At 39.2% G+C, this 12,661-nt stretch overlaps 1 protein-coding gene across 1 annotated transcript; it reads right to left on the minus strand.

The window, feature by feature from the left end:
• Positions 1-389: 389 nt before the first annotated feature.
• LOC145456739 (E3 ubiquitin-protein ligase SIAH1-like) lies at positions 390-9,913 on the minus strand. The gene is made up of 3 exons (XM_080334843.1): positions 9,043-9,913; positions 6,775-6,968; positions 390-3,322 (listed from the first exon to the last, which is right to left on the minus strand). The coding sequence occupies exons 1-3, from the start codon at positions 9,511-9,513 to the stop codon at positions 3,139-3,141; spliced, it is 849 nt and encodes a 282-aa protein (XP_080190969.1). The 5' UTR covers positions 9,514-9,913; the 3' UTR covers positions 390-3,138.
• Positions 9,914-12,661: the final 2,748 nt, after the last annotated feature.

Consider the following 12,661-nt stretch of genomic DNA (forward strand, 5'->3'; position numbering starts at 1 on the left):
AACTTCAATCATAAACACGCAACTAGTATAGCACATAAGCGTAGTTTGTATGACTGCGTACCTAACTTTATCCAGCATAGCTCACGAACCAGGATGAACGTGCCCAACTGGCTGTTCATCTATACTAGTCAGCCCTCAATCTGACATATCAACCTCGCCTAACGACAAATGCGTCATTCCTTTTCAGCGCTACTCGTTTTATGTTCTCCCTTATTTCTTCCCACCCGGTGTACAAGTTCATGCCTCTTACTCACGCCGCCTATGCCCAAGGTGTGTGTGTCTGATTTCAACATATCTTTTCATTGTGGTGTTTCGAAATGATGAATTTTTTTACAAACCGATACATCTGTTCGTAACCAGCCTAATAGCTCAAAATCGATAAATAATACTCCGGAAAGGAAGCTTTTATTGAAAGACAAAAGAGCTAACAAAATAGGCATAAAAGAGTTATAAGAATAACAAAAATCCCAAAACAAGCATCATATACATGTTGACACAACGCCCAGTAATATATATAGCCCGCTACCAACACATCCGCACCGACTTTTGTCAGCATAATGCGCCTGGAAGGTTGCAACAATAAATTATGATACTTGGTCAGGAGCAAGCCTTAACACAGAACAGCATTCATAGCTTGTATTGGCAGCAATTTTCAAACGATGATCATTGCTACCAGAAACACTCCTGGTGATGTTTCAGGACATTTCTGGTTCAATGACTTGCTGAAATGAGTTCCGGACATAAAAAGAAATACATCACACAAGCACATGCATTTTGTTTTAGAACAACTTCAGAGACAGATACTGGCAAGCCTACGTTTGTAAATCTGATTAAAGAGCATATCCCTAGAGACCCATTACTCTCTTTAACCTAAAAAGAGAAAGTGTACAACAGATAGAAGAGAACAATACACAACAATACTCTAACATGAGAAAAAGGCATCAAGAACTCCTCACTGAGTACGTGAATAAAACAACACTGATGTCAATAACAGCACAAATACACACCAGTATGCTGTTACTGTCACTGGAATATCAGTAACGGTTGCCTATTCACAATGCATAAAACCAGGCGAGTCTTCCATCATTCAAGGTTAGGTATAGGATGGTGTTGCCAACGCCAATAGATCGAGATGTAATTTCGACGACTATTAGGCAGAAACGTAATAATCGGTTTCACCTAAAACAAAGACCCAATCAAACCTCGGTACTCGAGATGAGGTATTTTGACTAATCCGCGTACAACGAAACATAAAGTATCTTAATACCCCACCGAAAATCTACAATGCACCATACAGTGATTATGAGATTAAAGTAGGATGTAGACGAGAATAGCTCAGATTGCTATAAGATCACTATAAGAACTTTTCCCACCTATGTATGCGATAATGCATGCAAGAAGTTGGAATTAAGAATTCATTAATCGATACTATTGCTGTGTTGAGTAGTGCATCAAGTGCTGAACATAAACGGGTGGAATTCAGTGCACACTCTGGGCTGACACAGGCTTTCACTTTGGTTTCATACGACCTCGTTTAGACGGTAAAATAACAGTATGTGCCAACGAAAAAAGTAATGTGCAAAACTTTATTCACGATGGAAGGGGTGCGCCACTTTTTCTCAATTGCGTGCTAGAACGTCATAACATCTAGAGACTTTGGAAGCCTCGGTGACCTTACGAGGCACACATGCCTAATTCAGCCCGGTTTTAAGTTCATAGAAAAGACAGGACTTTTAACATACGTAAAGTATATCGACGACACAAAACAAAGTCAGTTGCATGGGTGAATTTTGACATAGCGACAGGTCGGTGGGTCAACAATGCCAATGAAAGTAGACTATCACCTGTGCAGGTGCCAAACGCACGTGAAATCAGCGCAGCACAATTCATCCACATGCTACACACATTGACAGCCGCCATGCTACATCTCCCCATCAACGATTGGCGTTACGGAAGTGGAAAGCGCACCAGACAATCCCTGTGGGTCTGACGAGGGCTGGGTGGTCGAATTTGAATCGAGTATCAATTGCTATGATTCGAGTAGGATAGTGAGAGATTTTTCTGGTACTGAAATTATATGCTCCACGCAGTTTCAGTATTATTTTCATGGTACATTTTGTGACCACACAAAAGATACATATTTCAATTTATCACATACTGATATGACGCTATACTCGATTCGGAGCTTACTACCCAGGATCAAATCACACAGGTAGGCCTACTCAATTGTGCCCAGCCCCAGTCTTGACAAGTGCCCACCAGGGCTCTTCTAAAATGACTTCTTTTCTCAAATCGCACTGGCTACTTGATAAAATTGTTAGGTTACGTAATTTAAGCCTACACACAAAATTTGGTTCAATTCTAACCAGTAGCCGCATTGCTACAGGAGATCAAAGTTTCTATTTATTATATAAAAATACAAACCGGTAACAAAAAATTTGAAAATTTTCTGTTCACCCCATGAAAGTGTTAGGTTGTCTATAGAAACGATGTTCACCAAATTTGGTTCAATTCCAACCAGTGGAAGCGGAGTTATTGTCGTCGAAAAATTTTGATTATGAATAAAATAGCATTCACGGTGACCAATTCTTCAATTATTTATTATAGTGGTTCCCACCGTAAACACTATTTTATTCAGATCCAAATTTTTCGACGGCAATAACTCCGCTTCCACTGGTTGGAATTAAACCAAATTTGGTGAACATCGTGTCTATAGACAACCTAACACTTTCATGGGGTGAACAGAAAATTTTCAAATTTTTTGTTATGTATTTTTATATAATAAATAGAAACTTTCTTCTCCTGTAGCAATGCGGCTACTGGTTGGAATTGAACCATATTTGATGTGTAGGCTTGAATTAGGTAACCTAACAATTTCATCAAGTAGCCAGAACGATTTGAGAAAAAAGGTCATTTTTGAAGAGCCCTAGTGCCCACTTGTTGATAACGACTGCGAATCACAAGCAACAGATCTGCTTAGCATGTCAGTGTGACGCGACCCCTGGCTGAAAAATTGACGACGTTACGTTTATCCCTGAATAACAACAGTCGTCTTGAGAATGTCCTCAAACGCTACGTGCCAGGTGCTATGCGGTCAGGAAAACCCGTAAACGCGTGCGAGGCGACAAGCGCAATGTATCAGTTGTTGCACATCGACACGGTGACGTTGATCCCGAGATTGCCGTTCTCCGCGAACATGTGCGCGACGGCAGAGTCGAAAACAAGACAGTCGCTTTTCGTGATGGCCGAGGAGACTCCTTCGTGGATCGATCTGGGAGTGGCTTCCCACGTCAGCCTTCGTTTTGGCCCGTTAAGTTCCAGCCTGTAACGCGCAAGTGAATTTCTCAGACTCTGACAGATACGGAACTTCGGTAGGGCGTTAGCCTGAGTTGGATAACTAGAAGATTTTCAACTTTATAAATTATATTACAATGTAAATTACAGCTGTGACACAATTTATTCCAAATTGGACTAGAATTAGAATTGTAGCTACAGTTTACGGTATTCCAAATTAGACTAGAATTAGAATTTTAGCTACAATTTTTTTCCAATTTAGAATAGAACGTGAATTATAGCTACAGTTTATTCCAAATTAGAGTAGAATTAGAAATTTAGCTACACATTTTTTCCAAATTAGAATAGAACTAGAATTTCGGCTATACATTTTTTCCAAATTAGAACTAGAATTAGAGATACAGTTTATTCCAAATTAGACTATAATTAGAATTGTAGCTAAGCTATACATTTTTCTTTATTAGAATAAAATTAGAATTATAGCAACACTTTATCCCAAATTAGACTAGAATTAAAATTTTAGCTACACGTTTTTTCTGAATAATACTAGAATTATAGGTACACAATTTATTCCAAATTAGAATAGAATTAGAATAATATCTACAGTTTATTCCAAATTTGACTATAATTAGAATTGCTAAACTATACATTTTTTCCAAATTAGAATAAAATTAGAATTATAGCTATGGTTTATTCCAAATTAGATCAGAATTATAGCTACACATTTTTCCGAATTAGATTATAATTATTTCCATATTAGATTTACTTAGAATTATAGCTACACAGTTTAATCTAAATTAGACTAGAATGAGAACCGTGGCCACACATTTTTCCGAATTGGATTATAATCAGAATATAGCTACACAGTTGTTTACAAATTAAATTGGAATTACAGAATTCGAGAAACTTGGCTCGCTTCGCCCTATACAGTTCTCCAATGGCATTTTCGGGATATACAGATATTAGATTAGAATTGAAATAGAGCATCGAGGCATTTCACACATTAGATTATACTTAAATTACTGGCTTTTCGATCTCATTAGTCTAATTCAGTGGTTCCCAACCTTTTTCGACTCATCGCCCCCTTTTCAAACTCCACACCGATCATCGCCCCCCAAATATTGGGAACAAAAATGGGCATACAGACTGAAATCACCGGCGGGTTGACTAAGAAAAAAGGTCAACTTTTCGGCTCGACCTCGAAATTACATTTTTCCAGCTAAATTTTGGTGAGTTGACTAACAAAAAAGGTGATTTCTCCGACTTGATTCCCAAAGGACCGTAACAGCACTTCGTCAGCCCCCCCCCAATACGTTGGTCTTGACCCCCTCCATAGGGCAATAAAGCAAACTTCTGCACCCCTCAGACCCAACTCCCCCGATACCTCTTTACCGCTACTTCTCAGCACAAATTGCTGGACTCTTTAGTTATCCGACTTCATTCGCGCGAAGCGCGAAAAATTTCTATTATTCATGATTGAATCGGTCAATATGATCGGGAATTGCATAAATATTGCTGTCAATTTTTTATCCTCTCTCTGCTCATGTATTCAGATTTACCGGTAAAGCTGAGTGACGTGTCTTGGAAAATGTAGGGCCCGTATAAATAATAATTGTACATATTCGGGCGGACCCGTGGGTATAATGACTTCGCTACGTAATGACATTTCGTGGCCTGTCTGCTATGCCAAAATATATTCAAATCGCCCATACGTACTAAACTAAATGACGCACACGATTTCAAATTGGTATTTCTGCACTGGCAATTAATTTTTCTCTGCGAGATGGCATTTTTGAGGGGTTCTGATTGGACAGGACAGGAACATTTGGCGCCAGCCATTTAGGAGCCTATGGACAATTAAATATATATGTATATCGTATATATATCGAAGTCGGTCGGCATAAAGGCAGTCCTTTTCTGCCAAGGTTTTCTCGTTTTGGCACACTTCTCGGAGTCGCATGTTACATGGCCTGAAACTTCATATGTCTTGGTGCGTCGTGGTGTGATAATGGCTGACGCCGAGATGCTCATTTCTATACCTCATGCGTATTATTTCTTGGAGGAAGGGTATCCAATAAGCAAGGAATATGCGACCACGCAATGGCGCGCAGCGCGAAATTTTTTTTAAAAGTTGCCTAAATTTTTATAATAATACTCTTTAATTAATGTTAATTCACGAAAAAATTGTGGGCCCCCTTCGAGTTCGGGCCCCCCATCTCAATTGGGGGCTTGGGCGTGGCAGTTACGGTCATGGACGCCAATGTAGCCATTTCAACGTGCCATCGCCCCCCTATCGCCCCCTTCGTCCGTTTTCGCCCCCCTATCGCCCCCTTGGCTATTTTCGCCCCCTTGGACCGACAAATCGCCCCCTGGGGGGCGATATCGCCCACGTTGGGAACCACTGGTCTAATTGGTCAACTAGAATGATCTGTAGGTGTTGTATCGACTACAGTCAACTGTTTTCCGTTGCACTGTCGATCGTTTGTTTCATTTTCACGCGTAAGCGCAGACAACACATTAAACACCTGTATTTGTAAGTCACATACATGAATCTGTACTCGCGTAGTTCACGGGACCGCCAGGACCATTCAATCGAAAATCCTCGCCAACACTCTCCGCAAATGTTAATTGTTTTGCAACATGGAGTTTTACAACCAATCGATCAATGAACAGATTGGTTATCGAGGGACAATTATTGAATGACTGTTATGAATATACATTCGACCGCTGGAGCATAAATGATAATGAGTTTTAAGCGCACACCGAACGAATACGCAGCACCCTGATTTGGTAATGAAATTGCATTATATAATTCATTTGATGTGATTTTTGTGATATGATTGTTGATATACAATGTTATTTCCAATTCTCTAGTTGCTGACCATAACCACTGACGGAAATATTCAGATTCATTTCAATATGTATAATTTCGTTCAGTGACTACATCTTTCCTGGGATTTGTACAGACTTCTAACTTTGGCAGAACGTTCACAACATCGCGACGCCTAGGAAATAAATCAACTCGAAAAGTTCACCAATGTGGTGTACGCGCGCCACAAACAAAACAAATTTTATGTCGCGACTACGAGTGGATTAGATGGCGCGATACACCTGTTTCACTGCCCAGGGGGTGTTGTGTGAAAAAGTTTGTGAAACATGTTCTAATTACATTCGCACATTATATATGTAGGTCTCATGGCGTACTACAAGAGTTAGGCAAGGTTTTATTACATGAACTACAAAAACACCGTCAATACCGACACCCGACTTGTACAAACTACCGGGTATTCAAAAAGCGAAACTAGAACCAGTACTAGAACTACTCAATTTTCAAAATCAGCAACTAGAACTAGAACTACTCAAAAATCCGTTGGTACGTTGACCATCAACTAACTAAACTAAATGTTTAGTTCGTACAAGTCTGACTGACATAGATAAGGTCCTGGTCCACAGTAGTGAAAGGTACGGTAAATTATTTACCTGTATGCAAAATTGTCGGCTTGTTTTCGTGTTCCGATGAGCTGAACGATTGCGAAGAACTGCTGGTGTCCATCGAATTTCTCTTGCTTCTCGAGCACGAGCATAAAATGATGCCCGAAACACGACTGCATCATCACCCAGTCGACTGCACCGGGAAGCGTTATGTCAGTAGCCAAGAACACAATATCTTCGCCCTGAAAAATTTAAAGCTTATGTTGTCGTTTGGCGTGAATCGCTATACTGGTATTCTGTTGTGTGATGTTCTTCCAGCCATTGCTAGGTCAAGACTCATCACTACCAACAGTGGCGTAGCAAGGGGGTGGGGTTTGACGGTCGAAATTCCTCTCACTACAATTTCGAAAACGTCCAATTCTATCTTCAATATTTCTCAGATCATCAGCTCATTCAGTATTTCGTGTTATCAGTTAGTTGGTTGCAGATTTCTAAAGGTCGTTAGTTCTAGTTCTGTGAGTTTTGAAATACGAGTGGCTCTAGTTCCAGTTGCGAGTTTTGAAAAGTCAAGAGTTCTAGTTCTAGTTGCTAGTTTTGAAAAATGAGTAGTTCTAGTTCTAGTCGCGAGTTTTGAAAAATGAGTAGTTCTATCGTTCTAGTGGCGGTTTTTGAACATACAGTACTTTCACAAGCAAGTTACAAACCACTTTCCATGACCTGCGTAAATCGATGGATTTTCAGAAGACTGTATTCGGTCGCTTATTGATCGAACGCGAAAGCATTCCTTTAATATCGGAATCGGGGGTTCAGGGTTCGTCTGACATCATTAGATTTGGCTCAGTTGTTTCAAGGGATCGATAAAATGATCTTTCGATCTGCTAAGTGGGACGCGAGGTGAGGCTGCATTGCCCGTGTTTCCAACTGACAAAAGTGATTGACGAAAAAGAGAGGATAATTCTGTAATAATTGCTAAGTAACATTGTGTCTATGTACAGGGGGAATTGATAAAGATTGCAAATATATGTCAATTTAGTGTGCTTTCAATCAAAACATACATAACATGTCAGTTATAATAGGTCACATCAAGAGGATTGACTCTGAAGGTCATCCTATTAAGGTGTGCTTAACATGTCAAGATGATTGCTGGATGCTCCTTCATAATACATTGTTCCAGTCATAAACTCTAATCCCCATTAAAATCCATTGTCATGATTCTAAGAATGACTATTGCATCAAATTATGAAAATTGCCATGCCATTCAAAAATGATTTGAGAAATATTTGGCACATTCATCAATACACAAAGTTTATTATTTTATATATTCAGAGTATTTGATCGAAATCTTCAAACAATGAATATTTAATGTGTGAGTCAGAGAAAACTACACCCCACACAAGAACATACCGATGAGCGGATGCATTATGCAACGTGCATTCATTGAATAAGAGCAAAAGTAAGGGTTGAGATATACCAGTCAACAATGTATAGGTGATAACATTAGGCTTATTTCAATATAATAAAAAGAAACAAGCAAATCAAACAATAGCCTACTGTCTACAAACATAGAACATTATCTGTGATCTGAATCATAAAACACAACTGATTTACCACTGCCGTCAATATCTCATTATCAAAATGAAACATCATATGTGAATAGTAAGAGATTTGATAGGCTTATTCACATGGATTTCTGTATCTCCTTGAGACAATAATGTTAGTAGTTAGATGACTGCAGGCTGCAGCTATAAAATGAAGTTGATTACTTTATTTAATCACATTCTTTCCATAATTATGGAATGATAGTGCCTTAGTGCTTATTCATCTTGAACGAATTCTATTTTTCAACGAATTTTTACAAGAAAGAAATATTACGACCAAACTCTTTGTATGTGACTATCAGAGACTAACAGTCCGACAGCAACAAAATAGGTATCTATGGAAGCACCAAACAAGGAGGGCTGGGACTAAAATCTAGTAGCTGAGTGATTCGAGTCAGAATTGAGTAACAGGCTTCCGGCTCGAGTCAAGTATCATTCGACATCACAACCTTACGAATGATATGGGAAGCTTAAATATATACCACTGGTGCGAACACCAAAATAGAATGCCTTGATTCGGCATATCAAAATTCAACATACAGATGGACTTTAAAGAGCTTAAGAGGTACAGAACTTTACTATACAGTTGAATAATATATTCATACTGAAATGTACAAGAATATTTTCGGCCGAAACTCGTCAAGGGTAACTGTCAGCGACTAGTAGAGAATTGAAAAGATACATTATATAGGTAGACATTAAATGTTATTGAACTAACCTGCAAATTAGTGATTGACTTGTGCGTTGTCATCAAATGCGGCATCACTTGATCCAGAGATCCCTGCCACTTACAAGAGGCTCCAGGACAGGGGCAGGAATAGGGCCTATATTCACACATCTCTTCGTGGTCCGTCTTCTCCGTGTACGACAGTGTTGCTTCGCATCCGGAAGACACATATTTGCAGGGAAATAAAACAGAACCAGCGACTTTTTCCATTCCCAGATTTCGTATGTTGCCCAGCGGACCTCGGCATGTGGGACAGCACGTTAATTTCGGTCGGCACGAGCCGCAGACAAGATGTCCGCTTTGGCATTGAAGGATTGGTGGTAAGACATAGTCGAAACATACCGGGCATTCGAATAAGCTGGCAAGATCATTGTTTGAAGATATTGCGCTCTGGTCTGATTTGCGTCCGCTCAGAGGTATGTCGTTGCTATTGACGCTGGGCATTCCTGATTGCCGGTTCATGATTCGCAATTCTCGGTGACAGCGCGATAAATCCTTCTTAGAGAGAAATCATCTCAGAGATGACCTACTATGCCGCAGAAACGGCAGCTGTAGACACAAAATCCTTGCACCGCTAAGCTATGAATGCTCTAAAGAAAAGCCTGAATAAAAAGAAGTCAGTGTTAATTATATTTGTATGGCTACTTAATTATTTTTAGTAAAGGTCCAGTTTTCTTCAATTGTCATGAAATAATTTACAGTTATATAGATGTAATATGGTATAACTATATGCTACAGTATTAGCAAAAGCAATGTTTATTGTTCTGTTAGTCCAGTCACAGCTACCAGGAGAATTTCAATTTGTTTTCGAAAATCATTGATGATATATTTGGTTTTGCTACAAAACGAAGCTAATAGTGGGAGAGAAAAGGTCCAGATTGTAAAGGTGCGCATTCGGGCCGCGGACCACCAGTTTAGCAGGCCTGTTGCATTGACTGTGTGTATACTTGAAAAGTTCAATGATTAACTTGCTTTTCAACAATACAATGATCGTTGATTCATAGTGGAAGAATACCTCTATATCTCGAGTCATTTTCAATTCACTACCGAGTCAAGTTTGAGTCCAAGTCACCGAGAAGAGGGTCGAGTCTGAGTCACGGTGTTATGACTCGAGTCCGAGTCAATGTGTCGACCGGTCAGTTTCCAGTTAAAGTCTTGTTAACCACTTTTCATAACTCTGTTTGGTGATATCGAATGTTTCGCATTTATAATATACTAATTTGCTCACTTTCAGCAGTTTCTGGTCGCATTCTGGCCGAGTCATGCGCAATGCAAAATCTCAAAATTGTGAAACCATTTTTTCAATCTATTGCCTTCTTTAGGAAGTACTAGGACAGTGCTGTGTTATGCTAAAATTTGAAGGAATATGTGCAACGCCTCTTGGGAGAAATTTCACTTTGAAATTTCAAATTTCAGGTCATTTTTTCAAAATGTTTGCTGTGAAGCTCTGTAATTCAGAGCAAGGTAAACCTAGGCCAAACGACTTTTAGCATAATAGGCTAGGCTATAGATCTCAATGTTAGCTTTTCAAAAAAACATAACTGAATACTATACGACATATATGTCATACAAATTTTTGATTTACCATAAAGCTGTTCAACAAAATTTTACAATGGAGAAAAACGTTAATAAACATTTTACCAGTAATAAAAGATACTAAACTGATGCCGATGAAAATCGAAATTATGAAGTTTTTAGTTATGTTTTGGGTAAGATAAGGCCATGAGATAAGAGAATAGGTACTATGTTGATATTTTAAGCCAAGAAAAACTAATGAAAATTTTGATATTTTTTCCAAATATTGACCTGCTACTCCCCTTAAAAGAACAAAAATACGAAAGCTTGATTTTTCACACGCACACACAAAAATATTACAGGCCTAACGTGACTTTTGTTACATGAGTTGACCTCCAGGGAAACCCTGGGGCTGGTGTGAGCCTAGGTGAGGACCATATATCTATATACGCGACGAGAAAATAGGTATGCGACATATGCAGTGCATTTTATGGTCACATCACGATTGTTCCTCTAATGATTGCCGATTTCCATCTTTGAGGCTGATTGTCAAGGGGTTACTGCGCTCAAACCAGACCACAGTAACATTTACATTTTTGGAATCAGAATATGAAAGAAGCTTTTGATCAAAATCACAACACCGTGATGTGCAAAGAGGTGACGGTCAATAAAGAGGTAATTGCGCATTAGGATTGTTCAGAAGTAACTTCATTCACGGAGCCAGGGGGGATTCATAGATTAAATTTTCAGGTTGGCAAAAAAAAACGTGGCACACCAAATTTGGCTCAATTCCAACAGGTAAATGTCAAAGTACAGGAGTTTGAATATTTTTAACTTGTCACAACCCTACTGCGCATACAAAGTATTTCAATACCAAGACCTACCATACAATGCCATTCTCTCTCATGCATAGAATTTTTTCGAATTCAAATTAGAGTACGGTAACCAGCGATCCAACAATTTTAATACTATAATGTCAATCGTCAACCACCAGTTCACTTGTTCTTAAGCACCAAGAAAGTAAGCAGTCTGCACTCTGCAGTACCAGCATAATGACATTCGGGTTTCGATGCAGTCCCTGGCTATCCAGAGTATGTACGAATGGCATGGTGATCCATGATTATTTAGTCATGATCAAGTTATAACTATAGCATAAAGATTCACTTCACACGTGACTTCACAAACTTCAGATATTATTGCATCAGTAAATTATTACATTTAGTCAAAATTGTAGAGGAAAATTTTCAGCTTTTTCAAGTTAGATTGGAAATAGAACAGCTGAATTCGCACACACTTGGAAATGGAAGTCAAGAAATACTACGAAAATGAAAAATCCAATGCACAATGCAGTTCATATCAAATCAGAGGCCAGAGAGCAAATGTCTGTACACTGTACAGCGCCAAAGCTTGGCTAGTTATACGCTTTATACAGTTCTCCTGTTGCATTTTCTGGAAAACCAGAAATTAGCTTAGAATTAAAATGGGAGCATACGGTAGGTCGGTAGCAACATTTCAGAAATTATATTAGAATTAGATTACCCGCATTTCGCTGTAATTAGTCAACTAGAATTATCTAATTGTCGATATATTCATATAGTGCGACATGCTTCTTTTACGGAACACGCTTACACGATAACTCACCTGGAACACTAATCCTAGTCACAGCCCTGTCAGCAAAGCAATGTCACAAACAACAGCCGCCGCTGTCGCATTTATCTTTTGTCGCTTTCGGCTCTGTTTCTGAAAGCGCTCGGCGACGGTTGGGAACCGGAACGAATAAATATCCGGATATCGTTTCGGCCTTTTTACCTCTGAGCGAAATCACTGAGCTATATAAACAGCACATTCGCCTTCTTGATTGAATCAATTCATAACTACATATTAAAATCGCATTGGAAATGTATTGTTATATCTATAACCGATATTATTATCTTGTCATTGACCACGTCACGCACGAGGTTGTTCTCACGCTTTCGCCTTAATGGCCGGTTTACATGGAGTTGAATCCAACCAAAGCGAAGGAGCAGCGCTCCGAAAGCTTGGGTGAAGGTAAATGCATTTGTAAGCGGGCATTACGTGAGATGCGAAAGCTATC

Source organism: Botryllus schlosseri, chromosome 15 (assembly GCF_051294905.1).
Source record: "Botryllus schlosseri isolate E-star chromosome 15, Bs_hap1, whole genome shotgun sequence".
NCBI lineage: Eukaryota > Metazoa > Chordata > Ascidiacea > Stolidobranchia > Styelidae > Botryllus > Botryllus schlosseri.

Bases quoted from the DNA above. Each gene is read 5' to 3' on its own strand.
- LOC145456739 (XM_080334843.1), bottom strand. From the start codon at position 9,513: ATGAACCGGCAATCAGGAATGCCCAGCGTCAATAGCAACGACATACCT. The intron at 6,969-9,042 runs GTTAGTTCAATA...TAAATTTTTCAG, and splicing joins AGTCAATCACTAATTTGCAG to GGCGAAGATATTGTGTTCTT. The intron at 3,323-6,774 runs GTAAATAATTTA...TGCGCGTTACAG, and splicing joins GCCGACAATTTTGCATACAG to GCTGGAACTTAACGGGCCAA.